At 30.9% G+C, this 22,744-nt stretch overlaps 2 protein-coding genes across 2 annotated transcripts in view; both read left to right on the top strand.

The window, feature by feature from the left end:
* Positions 1–22,744, top strand: part of LOC140447677 (uncharacterized) — a 665,708-nt gene that overhangs the window by 222,818 nt on the left and 420,146 nt on the right. The gene's annotated exons all lie outside the window — the stretch shown is intronic.
* Positions 11,630–13,004, top strand: LOC140448448 (uncharacterized). The gene is made up of 2 exons (XM_072541527.1): positions 11,630–11,725; positions 11,871–13,004. Exons 1-2 carry the CDS (start codon positions 11,668–11,670, stop codon positions 12,926–12,928), a joined length of 1,116 nt encoding a protein of 371 aa, XP_072397628.1. The 5' UTR covers positions 11,630–11,667; the 3' UTR covers positions 12,929–13,004.

Below are 22,744 nucleotides of genomic sequence, written 5' to 3'. Positions count from 1 at the left end.
TATATATATATATATATATATATATATATATATATATATATATATATATATATATATATATATGTATATATATATATATATTAAAAAACACTCATTGCTCATTAAAACATCATTCACAAGTAAAACATCATCATCACAATATATATATATATATATATATATATATATATATATATATATATATATATATATATATATATATATATATATATATGTATATATCATCTTGTTAGTCACTTATTATAACCTTTACTCGTTTACTTTTGAAAGGTAAATAATAATGAGTAATAAAGCAGATTTCCATTTTATAGTCAAATTCTTGCATATTTTTTTCTCCAAAAATAAGGAACAAAATTGTACACGAACTTCTTTTTATAATAAGTTTTATCTATGAATATTTTATTATCTTAAAATATTCACATCGCTGGTCTTCTATATATCGTATATCGAGCATATCCAAAAGTTTTCCAATAACTTCGAAGAAACTAAAAATAAAAAGAAAATTATGTTTAATATTTAGATGTAATTCCGTTACCGTCAAAGTAAATATAAAAATAATACATTTTTGTTAGTCAACAAATCAAAAAATAATGTTTAAAAATATTCATGAATAAGAGATTATCATAGTTTCTCTTCGTGGTCGTGTTTAAACGACGAAACCTATGGTGACATATTGATATAAAAATGATATTGATATTGATAAAAATAGAGGAGAGAGAAGACGTAACCCTTTTTAAAAAAGGAAGACCAAGATGAACAAGTCTGGAAACATCATTTAAAAACTAATGATTTTGTCAGTTTGGGCGGAGAAGTAGATTTAGACCAATACTTGGATGGAAGGGTGGAGTTGATAAGGAAAATTGGTACTGGCAATTTTCCTTATCAACCACATTCTGGTAATAATGGCAAGAGTTGTTAATGGATACGACTAAATTACGAAGAATTGGGAATAACGAAAGTCTACTTTAAGCTGTAGCACCATAATAATAATAATAGATTTCCTAGCATCATGCGGAGTCAGAATCGATAATTGCCGCTAATTGCAAAAAAGTCCCAATAGTGACAGATGCATATACAGGGTGTTCCAAAAAAGGTAACCCCGTTTACGCATTTTTTACGATTTTGCCGGAAACTACTGGCAACATTTTAATGAAATTTTATACGAATGTGTTTTGGAAGCTGATACATCCCATGAATTTGTTTTTATATCTGATTCTTATAGAGGTCGCTAGTTACACGGATCGTACTAAGTATTAGTCAATATAACTTTTTTAAGAGTATAATTATTAATAAAAATTTCAAGTAAACTTAAACATTATTCAATTTTACACGAAAAAGGTACTCTTGGTAAAACTCGATACTGTGTACCGTTTTCGGAATATTTTGAGGCCACGCCTAAAAAGAACGAGAGAATTTGTAATGCCATGAGTGTGAGGAACTTAGAGGATGGAATATAAGAAAATAAAACAAAATGAAATCCAGATATCGCACAGGAACCGCATGTTTTAAACCGATTGTAGATTGTAACAAACGCAGAGATTATGGAAGTATTTAAAAAGATATTGTGATCTAAATGAAGCAATGTAGAATTAGATAGTTGAATCACATGTAGTGAGCAAAAAATAAACGGTGACACACGTAATCATAAAATGGATTTCAAGGAAAATATTGCATTCAACAGATAGAATGGGTAGACCAATTTCCAAGTGCACAATGTCTCTACATCGTAAACTCACCCTATTAACTTGTTTAAGATTTAATGACCTACAATACAGAAATGAACGGGAAAAGATTTGTAGATCGGCAGCCACCTCTTTGGTTTTTAATTGAATCATCGAGAACTTGCAAGCAAATTACGTTAATGATCTTACATGCATTGACGAAAAGTTAATTGGATCTAGGGGAAGGTGCAAATATGTATTGTTTATTAGGGTTGCAGTCAGAAAATTGACCGGGATGTTAATGAAACACTCTTTTGACTTTTTGTCTAGCTTTCGGAATGGTTTTATTCCTTTTTCAAGACATAGTCGTTGAGATTATTGATAAAAGCATTAACACTCAACATTAAAAATACACATATAAAATATAAAATAATTGACAAAATACATTCTAAAATTTTTAAAATTTAGGTAAAGATAGTCAAACTTAGTTTATGGCATCTTTTACTGGTGTGTTTTAACTCTGACTCATAGAGAACAGAAAGTGATATATATATATATATATATATATATATATATATATATATATATATATATATATATATATATATATATATATATATTTACACAGGGCCTGTGTAGCGCAAGCGGTAGGATGCTTGACTCGCAAGCCGGTGGTCCGGGGTTCGAATCCCACCGCCGGCAAGAACATCTAGACATTTTAAAAATGTCTATAGGCCCCAGGTCGACTTAGCCTGAATAAAAATGAGTACCTTGGGTAAAACCAGGGGTAATAATAGACGGTTGAAGCGTAGCACTGGCCATGTTACCTTCCTTGTATACCGTAGGCCCTAGATATAGCAGACTACCCTGCTATACTCCCAAAGCCGCGACAGCGGTATAAAACGGGAGATTATTATATATTATTATATATATATATATTTATATATATATATATATATATTTATATATATATATATATATATATATATATATATATATATATATATATATATATATTTATATATATATATAGGCAGAACAAACCCAACAAATATATAATGCGTATATATACGCATTGTATAAATAAATAAATAAATACAGCAAATATACTGATTGAAAAGGATTATCAGATCAAGAAAAATTTTTTTCAATTCCTACCCAATCAGTACTTCGACTCTAACATTCAATTTTTGGAAGCGATAGATATATTACTACGGATAATTGGTTCAGTTCTATACAGGTTGTTGAAAAGTTATTTGCTAGAAAAATTACATACGTGGGAACACTCAAAAAGAGTTAACGAAAAATTCAAAACCAATTTTTGCCAAATAAAATTTTTGTAGAATAATCATCGATCTATAAATTAAAAATAAACATGACACCTCTTTTATATGTGCACCGAAGAAAGCTGTGGTACGGTTAGACCCCGCGTCACCGTTAATGTCACTAGTTGAGTGTTACAAAAATAGTTCTACCTAGTAAGATCAGTGTAAAACTTATACAAAGTCAGAAAAGTCAAAGAGGATATGAGACAGACACAAACAAAGGTATCTCCTCAACGAAAATTATGTAGGTATTAGTGGTATTGGAAATTTATTATTATCTTGATCTATTTCATCGATTTTTATAGACTAAATACTTATAGCCAAATATGTCAATTATTTTGTATTTCAAGTCTCTTCAGATTTTTGACTTTTGACTAATAATCTAATTTTAAATCAAGTATTTCTAAATTCAACTTTAAGATTATTAATTTGAATTGAAGCTATTGTTAGTAAAATAAATTGTTAGTAATGAAATTGTAAACAAATTACTTAAAAACCAAAATATTGAACTCGATAAAGATTTAAGTTGATATACTTTTTATAGAAATGTTTCATTGTTACGTAGTTAGATAAGATTAAATTTGTATCAAAAAATTAATTACAGAATGCATCCGATCACTGATTTATTTGTCTAGTTCTTGACTTTTAAGTACCCTTAAGTGGGTTTTCAGACATTTAAAATAATACAAATATAACAAATTCCTTTCATTTTAAATATTTTGAATATTTTCGTAATGTTTGAGTAATTATCGCGTTTCTAAGAAATTTATTTTTATTGCACGTAATACATTTATTTTGGCTGTTTCTAGAAAAAAATATTAAGTTTAGCTTTTCAGATTTTAAAACGGTCACCACCTTGAACATCTTGGAGCTGTTTAATTAAAAAAATATAAAAATAAATAAAATTGCCTTATAAAGTTATCTAACAGTGCGACCAACCTAACCTTAAAAAAAATATGGAAAAACATCTGATAAGGGCAAAGCTACGGTCATAATGAACATTGAAGACTACGACACAAAAACAGAGAAAATTCTTAATGATAGTGCAGATCAAAAAATCGGATCAGACCCAACAACGTATCTGAAGAAAACTGCAAAAGCCAAAATACAAGCGTCAATTATCAAGCAAGATCAACAGTTTCAGTTTATTTCACGAGAAAAGTCGTCAAGATATCCAATACTTGACGGTTTTTTAAAGGTACACAAGACAGAGCTACCATTATGACCAATAGTTAGCTATATCGGATCACTATCACAACGACTGGCAGAATTTTTGACTAACCGGCTACAAACCTATACAGAGAAAGCGGACGAAAACGACAATAATGCAAGCTAGTTTATCAACCGTATAAATAACGTTATTTCTGAATCTGGACACTTATTAGTGAGCTTTGATGTAGTCTAATTATTCACCAATGTTCGATTAGAATGTTCGTTAGAAATTATTCGTAAAAAATATCCAGTACCACAAGATAGACTAAACTTGACGAGGCATTGCTTGAACAGCAGCTATTTTATCTACAAGGACTAGAGGTTCGAACAAGTTGAAGGAGCACCAATGGGTTCACCACTGTCAAGCGTAATAGCCAACATTTTTATGCAAGATACGGAATCAGAAGCAATACAAACAGCAGGGAATAAACTCAAACTGTGGCTTAGGTATGTTGACGACACATTAATTATCTGGACACATGGGGAAGAAAAACTTAATAAATTCCTGCAACAAATCAACAACATCCACCCAAAAATACAGTTTATCATGGAGCTGGAGAATAACCAACAGTTTCCATTCTTAGGTGTATTGGTTATAAAGAAATAATATGGCAGCATAGAATATACAGTATACCGAAAACCAACCTACACTGACAGATATCTGACCCGTAGATTCACACCATCAAACTGCACAATTAAATTCAGTAATAAAAACCTTAAGTAAAGATCTGAAAAATTAACTGATAAGGACCATAAAAACGAGGAAATGTATAAAGGCAAAACAGCTTTAAAAAAATAGCTCCTCCATGTCTAGATTGAAAAGGCACCGAAATATCGAAACAAAAGTAAAGATCCAAAAAAAAAAGAAAATCCAATTGTAACGCCAAATCAGCAAAGTTTTGAGGAAAAAAATAGAGACAACATTTTACACCGACAGTAAAATCGCAACCATAATACCATCAGCAAAAACAAAAGTTGAAAAATGACGGAGAATATAGGATCCCGTGTAAAGATTGCGGTAAATCGTACATTGGACAGAAAAATCGAAGAATACAAGTTAGAGGAAATGAACAATGAAATGCCATTAAAAGAAAAGAGAAGACGTCGTTCCTAGCAGATGTCATAATCACAGGACATAAAATAAACTTGAATGGAACGACGATGCTAGCCAACATCGAAAATAGGACCAAACGTGTAATTAGGAAAGCAATAGAGATCGAAAAACATCCAAAAACTTTAAATACCAGGGATGATGCACAAAGGCTCCCAAATACGTGAAAACCAATTCTAGAGAAAAAGGTAGAAATTAAAATAGCCAATAAGACCCCGCCCAATCTGCGCACAGGACCAATCACAAGAAGCGCTAAAAGGTATTTAAACAGAACTTGCAGCGACCTAGAAATCAGTTCCTGGAGTGAAAATAAATAATTAAATAAATATACTAGAGCGAAAGTAAAATAAATAAATAAATAAATAAATAAGAAATAAAAAAAGGTAGTGTATAACAACGTGGACCAGCGCAGCACTGTATAGGCCTCAGTTATTACGGTTTTTATATGTACTAATATGACTTTTTATTCATATTAATACATATATTATATGACAAAAACATACAAAAAAAATACTAACAAAAACCGGAGCAAGCCAACAAACAAAAAACAAAAACCACAAAACCCAGGCACATAGGGTCCAAACACTTGAGCTCCAAGTCTCTGAATTGAGCGTAACACAGACCAGTAACTTGGTGCCCAAGCAAGCGATTTTAGTTACGCAGACAAGTCACTAGAGGATAACAGGATTAGCGCCTCACGCCAGCCTAAATTTTTAATCGATTTGGATAGCATGTTGGAGTTTTATATATTACCCAGGACTGCTACGTGAAAAGCATTTGACTGATAGTGTGCCCCTATCACTCATCAAAAAGCTGTAGGGGGGAAAGATGGTCTAAAGCATTGGAGCGCAGTGAAGTAATATCTGTTTTACACGAATTAATACACATCGCTCCAATGAATTGTCACACCCGAACGTCTTTCTAAGGAATCAACAAGTCTCACAGGCTGGGTTAAATCAAATTACTTGCTTGCTTAGAAATCAGTTCTCCTCGAACATCAAAAAGAAGCAGAACTAATCTGACTTGACAATGGCAAGTGTGACCTTGTCGAAACGTCGACGAAACATATTTTTTTTACATAAGTATGAATCTATTTGCATTAAATGTCGACAGTAGTTAAAAGCTCAAAGATCAAAAATCAAAATCTAACCTATGGCAATATGTGCTTTTCCTTGGTGGGTAATTACCACTTCAACTCGAAGGTGGAAAAACTTTATTATTAAAAAAATCTAGCAGTCGCTAGAATAGTAAATAATAACACAAAAAGGTCCTTTAGAGTTGTTGGAGTGATTCGTAACTGAAAATTCACAAATTACATGTCAAAAAACCATGTTCTTAACTGGTTCTTTGCGAATAACTCCGAAAATTTAAATTTTATCAGAAAACGGTTTGGGTATTAAGTGAAGCTTATAGAACAAAGATACTCGTTTTCATTATTACCATAAACTTAATATGTATTATTAAAGTTATGGCTGTTCGAAAGTAGACTTTTATTCATCGAATACAAAAATCCATCCTTATGATGTTAAAAAAACCCTTAAAATAACCACTAGAAAAAGTGATTTCCATAAAAATTAAGGTAAATTATAACTAAAATGAACTCCGCTTATCTTTTTTTGTAACGTAGAAAGTAACAAATTCACCCCCGCCAAAACCTATACAGTTAAAACGATTCGTTTTTAATTTACAATTTGCTTCATTCATATACAAGCATTAGGTACAGTCTGAAAGTTTAACTGTTTCAGAGGGTTTAGTCTTGAAAAAATCCGAGTTAGAAGTGAAGACACTATTTCCGAAATTTCTCAAAAAAGACACTTTTTTTAAAATAACTCAACAACTAAAAAATATACAAAAGAAAATGCTAATATACAAAAAAATCGGCTTTTTTACTAAATATTTTGATTTTTTTTGTTTCTATAAACTAAAAATTAAACGGGATACATTTGTATAAAGATTTTAGTCGTATGCGTTCAGCACTATCTTCAAGCTCTTTCAGCGCACCCCTTTTTAAAACAAATAGCTTGGAGAAAATTAATATGCACCACTTTTAGAGCTTTTAAAATAAGCTACCCAGTACTGTATATAATTTTTTTGAGGCCCCCGTTATAAAAAAGGGTTGCGCTGAAATGTCTTTTGAAGATCGTGCTAAACGCACGCGAATATAATCTTTAAACATATATCATTTAATTTATAGTCCACAAAACTAAAAATTGGATCATTGAGAACTTCCGAAAAAAATGTCTTTTTATTAAACTTGATTTTTGTCAAAATGCGAAATAAAGTGAATTGTAACTGTAACTTAGCGCAGGTGAGCTTGTTACTTTCTGCGTTACAAAAAATATATGCAGATTATTTTAGTATTAAGTTACCTTAATTTTCCTGTAAATCACTTTTACTAGTGGTCGTTTTAAAGATTATTGTTAGGTGTTTAAAAAAATTTTCAATATGTATTTACATGAAAAACCTTTACCTTTTTTCGGCTATTCAACATCATATGTTTGGATTTTTGTCTTCGATGAATAAAAGTCTACTTTCAAATAACCATAACTTTGTTAATATTTGGTTTACTGTAATAATAAAAATAAATATTTTGCTTTATAAGCTTCATTTTATACTTAAACAATTTTCCTGATAAATTCCAAATTTTGGAGCGATTTGCAAAAAACTGTATAAAGACAAAATTCTTTGACGTGTAATTTATGAAATTTCAGTCAGGAAAACGTCTAAAAATATTTACTTTTCAAAAAAACTCTCTTAAAATATGTTTGTCCCTAAATTCAGTATTCTGGCGACTGTTTTTTTTTTGTAAACTTTTTCCACCCCTGTGTTAGGGCGATAACCATTCCGAAGGGGAAGCATATTATTTGCATAAGACTATTTTGATCTTTGAGCTTTTTTTTAATTACTGTTAAAATTTCAAACAAATCTAGGCGGAAAAAAAGAAACTGAGCAGAAAACTGTAAGATCCTGGACTCTATGGGTATTACAGGTTATGACGAACTTAAAAGAATATGTTGATAGACATGCCACTGCCACTGACATACACTCTGTATATTACTGTATATTATTGCATTTTTAGATTTTACGTAAGATTCTAGATAAAATTTGTAGGAGTTATTATAGATCAACACATTTTAGGCGTTATCTTTTTTCAAAAATTTTGACAGATATATTTACAGATAGATAGATTTACCAACGGAAACAGATTTCTTATTTCTTCGGCAATTCTATTTACTCCGTGGGCTACACAAGTGCAATAAATTAAATTAGGATAAAAAATCTTTAAATTAACAGCAGCTTTTAACATATATGCCGCAGCATCTGAAAGCATTAAAACTATTTTATTCACTGGTATAGCGTTGGGTAAAGAGTGGTTTGTTAAACTATCTTGAATAAATCGACTTATTTCGACGTTTTCGTTCAAAATTCCAATCATTAAATTAGCTATATACCTGCCGCATACATCTGTCGTTTCATCCACGATAATATACAAAAAATTGCCCTCTAACTCCCGCTTAATTTTTAAAGTACATTTCACGTAACATTTTTCCACAGTATGTTTTCTCAATGTACTCTCGTCCGGTAAGGATTTATTAAGATATTTTTCGAAAGAGCACTTAAAACTAGGGTTATTAACTTTATGTAGAGGAATGTTGGATGCAATCATCATCTGGCATAAATCAAATTTAAATGCGTCTTCCTCCTTTATTTAGTTGTGACTAAAGTAAAATTTACAAAAAATGGAATAATTCCATATAAAGTGTCTGTTATTAAATGGTTTTTGTACTTCGTCTTTATTAAATTTACTGTTAAAAATGTTTCTTTACACCTTGCATTTAAATGGGGTAATATTAACACAGACCTGGTATTGTTGAAGTTTCTTTAATTCGTCATTGATCTTTTGCATCGTTTTTAAGTCTTGAGGATTACAAATTCGGTGCAATTTTGGCCTGTGGTGGTAGGCAAGTGGTGAACGAGTGTGGCAACTGTTAAAACTACTTTTATTTCGAAAGTGTCTCCTGTTCATGACTGGATCAGCAAAATTAATTCTTTTTTTACTTTCGTGAAAGCTGTTATTAAGAAAAGTCGGCATCTTTCATAAAAATTCTGTTTCAGTTTATTATCTGAATCATTAGAATTTTGAGTCACCTCAATTCCTAAATACATGTTGTTAATATTGACAAATTGAATAATATCTGGAGAATCAATTATTTTAACATTAGTTTGACTCACACAAGGTGGGTCCGTCTATGTAAACAATATATTCTTTATACATTGTGATTATTTCGATGCACAAATTTATAACTACTTCATCACTATGGAAAAAGTTCATCTAATTTCATAAATTTTCGGTAAAACCCATTCCAAAATAGTTTTTAATTTATCTAATAATTTTTATTTTATTTTGCGGATGTGGGAAGTTATTTTAAACAGTATTAAATTTGATCGGAAACATTCGATTTTCAATCTAGAGACTTGTGATATTCCGAAAAACCTCTAAGAAAACATACAACGGCTTGATCTAAATGTAAAACAGCTGTACAAGACCAAGCAGAAAGCTGTGCTACTCTCGACGTCCAGGTGCTTACGAAAATTAACCGAAACCTGGTTGAAATTACAAAAAACGAGACCATGGAGAATAGAATGTACTCCGACAGTACCTATACTCTCTTTACTACTGAAGTTTCTCCCAAAAACCTCTTAGGGAACACAAAACATCTGGGTCCTAATGAACATGTCTATAATACCATAAAGAAAACATTACTGCTCTCACCATCTGTTGAGAGTAGTACTATTTTCTTATGAGAGTAGTACTGTATAGTACAAATTACCAAGTCTCTCATTTCTGGGATAAACATCTTTCGTTCGCTGCATAGTCAACCCTAATCATTTTTATCAATAGAATTGTAAAAAAATAACCAAATTATCTTAAAAATTATCCAACAGTTAAACTCAAAAAAAATTCAAGTACGAAAAAAATACTTGAATATTAAAGCACTATTGGTACATCACGTCGTTCACGTAAGAGTTGCGTGCAGTTTTACATAAACGTACGATCTTTATACCGACTAACTTTTATTCTTAGAAATCGTTATATAATTCATGGAATATTTTTGTTAGCATAATAATTACCAGATAGACGGTTCGCTTCTTTCTTCTTACAATCACAAAAATTTGTCTTTATGATTGAAATGTAATTAATTCGAAGAAAAGAATAATGTCATACACAAAACGATTATTAGACAAAACTTTAGAACAATAGGTAACTACTTTAATAATTCAACAACAATCAAAACAACAAACACATTTAGATCTATTTTATCTAAAACTAAACCTAACAATGAACAAGAAAGAATAAAAACTTGAAATAGCAAAATACCTCGTGAATTAAACTTTTATTATATTCAACGTCAAGACCAATAAATGGTAGAATAAGTGAATATTAATCTTAAATTAAAGATAAAGCATTTTAAAAATAGAGAATATACAGAAAGCATAGTCGTAAAAAAACAGATTGGTAAAAAGAGAAAAATCAAAGAAGCTCTAATTATGTCAAATAAAATAAATTGCCTTGCAAATTCCTGTGCAGAATGCAGTAGCAGCTGGTTATTCACATCAAAAGAGAAAATTTATATAAAGAAAAAACTATATTAGTCAGTCAATAACATATCGAGGATACATCATTTATGTTTTTAAATAACATACCTGTAAAATGAGAGTTTGGTGTTAATATTGAGAGTAAACTAAATGTGTTGCCAAATGCCATGTCAGGATAGAATTATGAGGTTTTTCATGGTTTTTTGCTCATCATATACTATGGAATCACTAACAGAAGAATTTTACTGTCGTAATTGCATGTGGTTATCATTTTAAAGACGAATTACATACTATGATGTTTTCTGACGGGTATTCTCAAATTAAAGTTGATTTTATATAATCCAGTTAACTATATTACAATAAAGCCGTCCCAGAAACGTAACTCAACAATATTGGGAAAGTCGTTACTTATATGTGCAACTCATTCACTATTTTAAAATATTGGTAAAAAATACTCTATACTACTTAAAGTTTTTATGTATTATATTTACTATAATTTAGTTTTATACTATATATAGTATAAAACTAGTTTTATACTCATTTTATTACCAATTGGTTAAAAATCCTTTTTTAGAAAATTAAAATATGCTTTCTTTTTAAGACAACAATTTTTTAAATTCAAAGAATTTACATTGTAGTTATTTTAACTGTAGAAGTATTTAAAAATATATTCGCTTTTTATCTTTTTAAGATAATCATTTCACTTTTGTATAAATAGTGATCCTGTAGTTAGTTATTCTCACAGTTTGCTGCGAACGAAATGATAAAGATATTTATTTTTACGCTAGCCCTTTGGGCTAGTGCTAGTTGCACAAATGGTAAGAAAGGACTCATATTATTTTAATAAAATTTGTACATAGTATGTATTTAATTTTTGGTAACACAAGAACGGCAGAATTAACTTTAACTTTTCCTTTTATAATTTTTCTTTTTTTACAAAATAGTTTAACTTTCTTATTTCAGATGAAAGCTATGGCATATTTAATTATATTTTATCCGGCTCAGAAGCTGCTAAAATATTGTTTGCCCCACTAAGAAATCCTACCGGACCACCAGAACCTCCTCCAAGCGACGGTCCCGAACCACCAAGCAACCCCACTGGACCACCAGAACCTCCACCAAGCGAAGGACCTGAACCAACAGGACCTCCACCACTAAGAAATCCTACCGGACAACCAGAACCTCCCCCAAGTGACGATCCCGAACCACCAAGACACCCAACTGGACCACCAGAACCTCCACCAAGTGAAGAACCCGAACCAACAGGACCTCCCCCACTAAGAAATCCCACCGGACGACCAGAACCTCCTCCAAGCGACGGTCCCGAACCACCAAGCGACCCCACTGGACCACCTGAACCACCACCAAGCGAAGGACCTGAACCAACAGGACCTCCCCCACTAGGAAATCCCACCGGACAACCAGAACCTCCTCCAAGCGACGGTTCCAAACCACCAAGTGATCCCACTGGACCACCAGAACCACCACCAAGCGAAGGACCTGAACCAACAGGACCTCCCCCACTAAGAAATCCTACCGGGCAACCAGAACCTCCCCCAAGTGACGATCCCGAACCACCAAGCCACCCCACTGGACCACCAGAACCTCCCCCAAGCGAAGGACCTGAACCAACAGGACCTCCCCCGCTAAGAAATCCTACCGGGCCACCAGAACCTCCCCCAAGTGATGACCCCGAACCACCAAGCCACCCCACTGGACCACCAGAACCTCCACCAAGTGAAGAACCCGAACCAACAGGACCTCCCCTACTAAGAAATCCCACCGGACAACCAGAACCTCCCCCAAGTGACGATCCCGAACCACCAAGCCACCCCACTGGACCACCAGAACCTCCCCCAAGCGAAGGACCCGAACCAACAGGACCTCCCCCACTAAGAAATCCTACCGGGCAACCAGAACCTCCTCCAAGCGACGAACCTGAACCACCAAGCCACCCCACTGGACCACCAGAACCTCCCCCAAGCGAAGGACCTGAACCAACGGGACCTCCACCAAGCTAATGTCCTGGTCCACCATGGTCCTTAACTGTCATACTTTCTAAATTCATAATAATATACGTTTAAAGTGTAATCTTAATTTTTTTTTAATTACAAATGAACGGATATTAAACGGTATTATTTTAAATATAATATATATATATATATATATATATATATATATATATATATATATATATATATATATATATATATATATATATATATATATTTTAAGAAACAATTTAAGAAATGAGAATTACAAGCCTGCTAAAGAGAAATTGTAACAGAAGGAAGAGAAAAACGCGTGTAAAAATTTATACGATGCGCGATGTAGTTAATATTAAAGAAGGCGAAACTGAAATATAGCAAATCAAGCAAAATGATTTTTATCAGATTAGGCTTACTCGAAATAAAACAAAAAATTACTAGTGCACGAAACGGATGCCAAGAGGCGATGGAAAACATACTTTGATTGTTTATTGAATATCGAGAAACAGGAATAAGTAAGAGGCATAAATCACAGCGGTGAGCTTTTGCATATCGCAAAAGACAAACGTCCAGCCTTAAGATAATCGCCAACGACTATAGATGCACTATAAGAAGAAGAGGAACCAGTTGGCTATAATCTTTGTTAATATAATTATGGATGTGCAAAATAATTAGCTGAATATAGAAGCAGCATCTTAGTTGTAGTTATATATAAGAAAAAAAAATGTGCAACAGTAAAAAAGAGGTATATGATGGAGTAACAACTAGTATTAGGACAGGTGAGAAAGAGGCTGATACTGTTTATGCGAAAGTAGGATTGTATCAGGGCGCAGTTCTTAGGTCTCATTTATCATCATGAATATTAGAACAGAAAAAAAGAAAATTCCAAAGTAACTTCGATTCATGCTTAAAAAAGGAATAAAAAACTGGAACGTTGTAGAGAACATCTTGAATGATAAGGTCTAATACTGAGTAGATCAAAAGTAAAGTGTCTAATTAAAACATATATGTTTAAAGCTATTTGTTTGAGGTTCTAGTAGAAAAAAGATAGTAACTTATTACCTGGTAGCATGGTTAAATGGTTATAAAAATTAATATTTTTAAATATCGAGTATCGGTATTAGAGAGCAGTGAAGAAGTACATAGAGATACATGTTGTTGACTGTAAAGTTGAAATGAAATGGAAAACTGTTGGGTAAAAGAAAAATTCTGATGACAATGAAAGATAAATTCTAAGACTATTATAAGACCAGTTGTGATATACGACATCTTATCTAACATGTTAGGCAACTTAAAATATATAAAATGGATAAATGTACGCTGCAGATATGATAAAGGTAAATTTGACGAAGGTTGAAGGCAAAATTAATAATGACGATTCTTGTTATCTTTTAAAATATCCTAAAATATATTGTTAAATAATTAGATTGTTTTGTTCTAACACTGTATAAAAATTCCTGGCATTACTGTTATTGTTAATGAAGTATTCCATGATGTGGTATTATTTGTCGTAAATAATTATACTTTGACTATGTTGCAATAGCTACAAACACATGCTTTTAATTTTTATGTTGACTGTAAGGTCAAAGAAATTGGACCCAATGAAATCGGGGGATTTAAAAAAGTCCCTTGGGAATTAAGGTTTTTTATTTTTCTTTTTTTTTAACTTTTTTGAAAAAAAGAATAACGTTTACCCCCATTATCATAGCAGATGTGACATCATCGATAATTGTTTTAAATAGAAAGGGCACATTTTTATCTAAAAAATTAAAAGCCCATATTTTTCTGAGTATAACCGTACCAAACTCATCACATTTAAACTTTATTATACAGAGTGTAAAGGAAACCAGTGCTCGTATTTTCTAAAAGTTAATTCAAAATTTATTTTACAAAAAAAAAAATTGTAAAAGAATTAATTTCATATTAAAGACAAACAAATAACATAATTACAACAAATTCTCGAATGGAGTTGCCTATTTTTGTACAAAACAGAAAGTAGATTTTTTATCTATTAAAGATAACCAATTCCATTCAAATGATAATGGCTTTTTAATGGGCAGTAGATCAACAATACAATAAAATAAAGTGGTAACGATTGCACTCAGTATGTTGCTAAAAATCATGTAGGCTGTGAAGACTTGTCAAATTCCTTAGCAACCAGACAGTAAGTTTTGATGATCTTAGGGTACGGCGATCATAAATAAAGTATGGCGGAAGTATGCGGTGTCTTTAATGAAAAATATCATGATCGAGTACCAATAAGTAAAGTGACGGTAAGCAAAATATTGCTTAAATTTAATGATATTGGCAATGTTAGAGCTAAGCTTAAGAGTGCCACACCCACTGTTTCCGACGACAATCAATTAAATTTATTCCTTGAAATTAAAGAAAATCCTTATTCTTCAATTACACCTTTATCAACTAACAATGAGACCTGTCGTGGAGCTGTTCATAAAATTCTAAAAAGGGTCAAATTACATGAATATAAAATTACACTTATACATGAACTCAATGAAGAAGACTTTCATGGACGCATGGAGTTTTGCAAAAATATGTTATATAGTTGTGTAATCGAAATAATGGGTTTGAATAATAAAATCTTGTTTTCCGACGAGGCCACTTTTAGTTTAAATGGTACCGTTAACAGATTGTTAGGAATACCATTATAGGATCGTATTTTTTGACGGTACTGTGACGAAAGAAAGTTATTTAGAGATGCTGCAAACCTACGTAGTTCCATTGTTCATTTGGTTTCATCAGAATGGAGCAAGTCTACATTATGCTGTAGTGGTTAAAAATTTTCTAAATGCAACTTTTCCCAATCGCTGAACGACGCGCCATATTAAATGGCCTGGTAGGTCACCAGATTTGAATCCCATGGACTGCTCTATTTAAGGTTATTTGAAAAATAAGGTATGTGCAAACCGACCTATTAGTTTGATAAATCTCAAACAGAGAAATTGTACTAAAATGTAACAAATTACACCAGTGGTGTTGTAAAACATAACCCAATATGAAATGACTTCTTTAATAGTTTTCTCTGTAAAATAAATTTTAAATTAAATTTTAAGAAATACAAGCACTGGTTTCCTTTACACTCTGTATACTGAAGTTTTAATGTGATGAGTTTCGTACGGTTGTACTCAGAAAAATATGGGCTTTTAATTATTTAGATAAAAATATGCCCTTCTTATTTAAAAAAATCGACGACGTCACATCTGCTAAGGTAATGGGGGTTAAAGTTATTTTTTTCACAAAAAGGTTAAAAAACAAAAATCAAAATTGACCGTTCAGAGCTTTAACTCTAAAAATAAATAAATCATGAGATAATAGACTGTTTCCACACTTTATGAATTTTATTCACTGTACTCCCTATTAGTGATACAACACCCAATATATGATTAATTTAACTAATACCATTTCAACGCAATATGCTCTCAATACGTTTAATTTTAACATACACGCGGCTGTTTAATCAAGCTAAAACGAGTATATGCATGTTTGAATACTTACTAGTCTGTTCAATTTTCACGGTTTTCTAGAATTGGAAATATCCCGTTTTATACAATCTGATACATTTCTATTTATACTTTAATAAAAAGTTAAATCCTAAATGGATAAAAATATGTGCAATAATATGTTTACCAAAAATTATAAACTATTGTCTTATTTAATAAAGTACTAAAAATACCGCAAAACTGATACGTTATCATAACAATAACCAACTGAAAAAAGTGAAAAGCTTTTTCAAGCCAGAAAACTAGTGAGAAATATCGCTTCCCAAACGAACCGTTAATTTATTTTTCGAAATATTGAAAAATAAATTCTAAAAAGTATTAGAAATTAAAAACTATCAACAGAAGATGTAAACAAGATATTCGGCATAGTGCGAAAGCCCGATATAATAGTAATAATAAATTCTCCCGTTAGTGATACCATAGTAAATCATAAGAAAAAATGCGGAAAAAACCTCATGATACTATCCCGACATGCTAAGGATTTGGTCTTATATTTAGTTTTACTCTTAATATTAACACCAAACTCTGATTTTATATGTATGTTATTTAAAAACATAAATAGTGTATCCTCGAAATGGTATTGACTAACTATGGGAATATACAGAAATACGATATTAAGATAATCATTGGTGATATGAATGCGAAAGTCGGAAAAGAGAAAATATATACAAGAATAACAGGGGAACAAAGTGTATATAAGGAAATGAAAACAGGAAAAAAGTTATACAATTTGCTACAGAAAACAAAATGTAGATAGCTAGCACAAAGTTTGATCACAAAGACATTCATAAGGTAACATGGACTTCTCCCGATTGACTTCGTTTACAAATTACTTAAAAAACCAAAATATTAAACTAGATAAAGATTTAAGTTGATATACTTTTTATAGAAATGTTTCATTGTTGCGTAGTTAGGTAAGATTAAATTTGTATCAAAAAATTAATTACGGAATGCATCTGATCACTGGTTTATTTGTCTAGTTCTTGACTTTTGAGTACCGTTAAGTGGGTTTTTAGACATTTAAAATAATACAAATATAACAAATTCCTTTCATTTTAAATATTTTGAATATTTTTGTAATGTTTGAGTAATTATCGCGTTTTTAAGAAATTTATTTTATTACACGTAATACATTTATTTGGGCTGTTTCTAGAAAAAAATATTAAGTTTAACTTTTCAGATTTTAAAACGGTCACCACCTTGAACATCTTGGAGCTATTTAATTAAAACAATATAAAAATAAATAAAATTGCATTATAAAGTTATCTAACAGTGCGACCAACCTAAACCTTGAAAAAAATATAGAAAAACATCCGATAAGGGCAACGCTACGGTCATAATGAACATTGAAGACTACGACACAAAAATAGAGAAAATTCTTAATGATAGTGCAGATCAAAAAATCGGATCAGACCCAACGACGTATCTGAAGAAAACTGCAAAAGCCAAAATACAAGCGTCAATTATCCAGGAAGATCAACAGCTCCAGTTCATTTCACGAGAAAAGTCGTTAAGATGTCCAAAACTTGACGGTTTTTTCAAGGTACACAAGGCAGAGCTACCATTACAGCCAATAGTTAGCTATATCGGATCACTATCACAACCACTGGCAGAATTTTTGACTGACCAGCTACAAACCTATGCAGAGAAAGCGAACGAGAACGTCGAGAACGCAAGCTAGTTTATCAACCGTATAAAGAACGTTATTCCTGAATCTGGACACTTATTAGTGAGCTTTGATGTAGTCTAATTATTCACCAATGGTCAATTAGAATATTCGTTAGAAATTATTCGCAGAAAATATCCAGTACCACAGGATAGACTAAACTTAACATAACAGCAGCTATTTTATCTACAAGGACTAGAGGTTCAAACAAGTTGAAGGAGCACCAATGGGTTCACCACTGTCAAGCGTAATAGCCAACACTTTTATGCAAGATACGGAATCAGAAGCAATACAAACAGCAGGGAATAAACTCAAACTGTGGCTTAGGTATGTTAACGACACATTAATTATCTGGACACATGGGGAATAAAAACTTAATAAATTCCTGCAACAAATCAACAATATCCACCCAAAAATACAGTTTATCATGGAACGGGAGAATAACCAACAGTTTCCATTCTGAGATGTATTGGTTATAAAGAAAGAATATGGCAGCATAGAATATACAGTATACCGAAAACCAACCTACACTGACAGATATCTGACCCGTAGATTCACACCATCATACTGCACAATTAAATTCGGTAATAAAAACCTTAATCGCAAGATCTGAAAAACTAACTGATGAGGACCATAAAAACGAAGAAATATATAAAGGCAAAAGAGCTTTAAAAAAAATAGCTTCTTCATGTCTAGATTGAAAAGGCACCGAAATATCGAAACAAAAGTAAAGATCCAAAAAAAGAATAAAATCCAATCGGAAAGCCAAATCAGCAAAGTTTTAAGGAAAAAAATAGAGACAACATTTTACACCGACAGTAAAATCGCAACGATAATACCATCAGCAAAAACAAAAGTTGGAAAATGTCGGAGAATATAGGATCCCGTGTAAACATTGCGATAAATAGTACATTGGACAGAAGAATCAAAGAATACAAGTTAGACTAAATGAACAATGAAATGCAATTAAAAGAAAAGAGAAGGCGTGGTTCCTAACACATGTCATAATCACAGGACATTAAATAAACTTGAATGGAACGACGATGATAGCCATCATCGAAAATAGGACCAAACGTGTAATTAGGAAAGCAATAGAGATCGAAAAATATCCAAAAACTTTAAATACCAGCGATGATTTGACAGATACAGACAGATTTTCCAAAAGTAATATCTCATCCATGTATAATCGGAATGTCTTAAAAACCTTTGCACGTAAAGAGTAGGTAATGTTCTTTTAGGAATTTATATCGAAATCAAACTTATAAATACAGGGTGTTTACGAATGATACGCTATTTCATTAAACTTCAGACCATAGTAAGTCAATAATTGTAAATGAAACACCTTGTAATTTCTAATTTGAATGAAAAAAGAAATCAGGTTTATTGAATATTTAACCGTATATGAATATGTTATACTTTTCATTAGTTTGTAGCTTCTGGCACTTTTCAAAATGATAGAAATGGCTCGTTTACAATTAAACAATAAAGAATGCTTAAATTTACTTTTAGTAAATGGAGAACGTGATAAAATTTTAACAAACACATGTGCTATATTTCCTAAAATATATCCAGATCGACCACGATCTTCTCTTGAAACTATAAAGGGATTACTTAGAAATGTAACACATTCTGATTGTTTTCAACAAAAAATTAACAAAGCGAAGCGTATTATTAATAATAATGATCAAATAATCAATGTTCTTGGTAACTAGGCTGCTTATCCCAAAGCGTCAATGGGTTCTTCAGCAAATTAAAAAAAAACACAAAAATTTCATCTTTATTCTTACACCACAGATAAAAGTATAAAGAAAAAAGACAATCAGAATCCAATTGAATTTGTATTTTTTATATTTGTAATATTTTTTAAGGCATAATAAATATTATATGTTGTCTTGTGACTTAACAAAATTTACAAAAAATGGAATAATTCCATATAAAGTGTCTGTTATTAAATGGTTTTTGCACTTCGTCTTTATTAAATTTACTTTTAAAAATGTTTCTTTACATCTTGCATTTAAATGGGGTAATATTAACACAGACCTGGTATTGTTGAAGTTTCTTTATTTCACCATCGATCTTTTGCATTGTTTGTAAGTCTTGAGGATTAATAATTCGGTGCAATTTTGGCCTAAGTGGTGAACGAGTGTGGCAACTGTTAAAACTACTTTTATTTCGAAAGTGTCTTCTGTTCATGACTGGATCAGCAAAATTAATTCTTTTTTTATTTCCATGAAACCTGTTATTAAGAAAAGTCGACATCTTTCATAAAAATTCTGTTTCAGTTTATTATCTGAATCATTAGAATTTTGAGTCACCCCAATTCCTAAATACATGTTGTTAATATTGACAAATTGAATAATATCTTGAGAATCAATTATTTTAACATTAGTTTGACTCACACAAGGTGGGTCCGTGTATGTAAACAATATATTCTTTATACATTGTGATTATTTTGATGCACAAATTTATAACTACTTTATCAATATGGAAAAAGTTCATCTAATTTCATAAATTTTTGGTAAAACTCATTCCAAAATAGTTTCTAATTTATCTAATAATTTTTATTTTATTTTGCTGATGTGGGATGTTATTTTAAACAGTATTAAATTTGATCGGAAACATTCGATTTTCAATCTAGAGACTTGTGTTATTCCGAAAAACCTCTAAGAAAACATAAAACGGCTTGATCTAAATGTAAAACAGCTGTACAAGACCAAGCAAAAAGCTGTGCTACTCTCGACGTCCAGGTGCGTACGAAAAGTAACTGAAACCTGGTTGAAATTACAAAAAACGAGACCATGGAGAATAGAATGTACCCCGACAGTACCTATACTCTCTTTACTACTGGGGTTTCTCCGAAAAGCCTCTTAGAGAACACAAAACAGCTGGGTCCTAATGAACATCTCTATAATATTATAAAGAAAACAGTACTGCTCTCAACATCTGTTGAGAGTAGTACTATTTTCTTATGAGAGTAGTACTGTATAGTACAAATTACCAAGTCTCTCATTTCTGGGGTAAATATCTTTCGTTCAATGCATAGTCAACCCTAATCATTTTTATCAATAGATTTGTAGAAAATAACCAAATTATCTTAAAGAGTATCCAGCATTTAAACTCAAAAAATTCAAGTACGAAAAAAATACTTGAATATTAAAACGCTATTGGTACATCACGTCGCTCACGTAAGAGTTGCGTGCACTTTTACATAAACGTACGATCTTTATACCAACTTACTTTTATCCTTAGAACTCGTGATATAATTCATGGAATATTTTTGTTAGCATAATAATTACCAGATAGGCGGTTGGTTCGCTTCTTTCTTCTTACAATCACAAAAATTTGTCTTTATGATTGAAATTGAATTAATTTGAAGAAAATAATAATGCCATACACAAAACGATTATTAGACAAAAATTTAGAACGATAGGTAATTAATTTAATATTTCAACAACATTCAAAACAACAAACACATTTAGATCTATTTTATCTAAAACTAAACCTAACAATGAACAAGAAAGAATAAAAACTTGAAATAGCAAAATACCTCGTGAATTAAACTTTTATTATGTTCAACGTCAAGATCAATAAATGGTAGAATAAGTGAATATTAATCTTAAATTAAAGATAAAGCATTTTAAGAATAGAGAAAATACAGAAAGCATAGTCGTGAAAAAACAGATTGGTAAAAAGAGAAAAATTAGAGTAGCTCTAATTATGTCAAATAAAACAAATTGCGTTGCAAACTCCTGGGCAGAATGCAGTAGGAGCTGGTTATTCACATCAAAAGAGGAAATCAATAGAAAAAAAACTACTACTAGTCAGTCAACAAAATATCGAGGATACATCATTTATGTTTTTAAATAACATACCTGTAAAATGAGAGTTTGGTGTTAATATTGAGAGTAAACTAAATGTATGGCCATGTCAGGATAGAATCATGAGGTTTTTTCATGGTTTTTTGCTCATCATTCAGATATGGAATCACTAACAGAAGAATTTTACTGCAGTAATTGCATGTGGTTGCCATTTTAAAGATGAATTACATATATGTTTTCTGACGGGTATTCTCAAATTAAAGTTGATTTTATATAATCCAGTTAACTATATTACAATAAAGCCGTCCCAGAAACGTAATTCAACAATATTGGGAAAGTCGTTACTTACATGTGCAACTCATTTACTATTTTAAAATATTGATAAAAAATACTCTATTTAACAACATACAATAAAATCACTAAACTCCAATAAAAATAAACTAAAATAATAAAAAATTCTAAAATACAGAAAACTAAAGTTTTTATTTATTATATTTACTATAATTTAGTTTTATACTATATATATATATATATATATATATATATATATATATATATATATATATATATATATATATATATACATATATATATATATATATATATATATATATATATATATATATATATATATATGTATATATAATATGCATATATATATATATATACATATATATATATATATATATATATATATATATATATATATATATATATACATATATATAGTATAAAACTAGTTTTATACTCATTTTATTACCAATTGGTTAAAAATCCTTTTTTAGAAAATTAAAATATGCTTTCTTTTTAAGATAACAATTTTTTAAATTCAAATAATTTACATTGT

Source organism: Diabrotica undecimpunctata, chromosome 8, assembly GCF_040954645.1.
Source record: "Diabrotica undecimpunctata isolate CICGRU chromosome 8, icDiaUnde3, whole genome shotgun sequence".
Classification (NCBI taxonomy): domain Eukaryota; kingdom Metazoa; phylum Arthropoda; class Insecta; order Coleoptera; family Chrysomelidae; genus Diabrotica; species Diabrotica undecimpunctata.
This window is presented reverse-complemented; position numbering and strand designations above follow the sequence as displayed.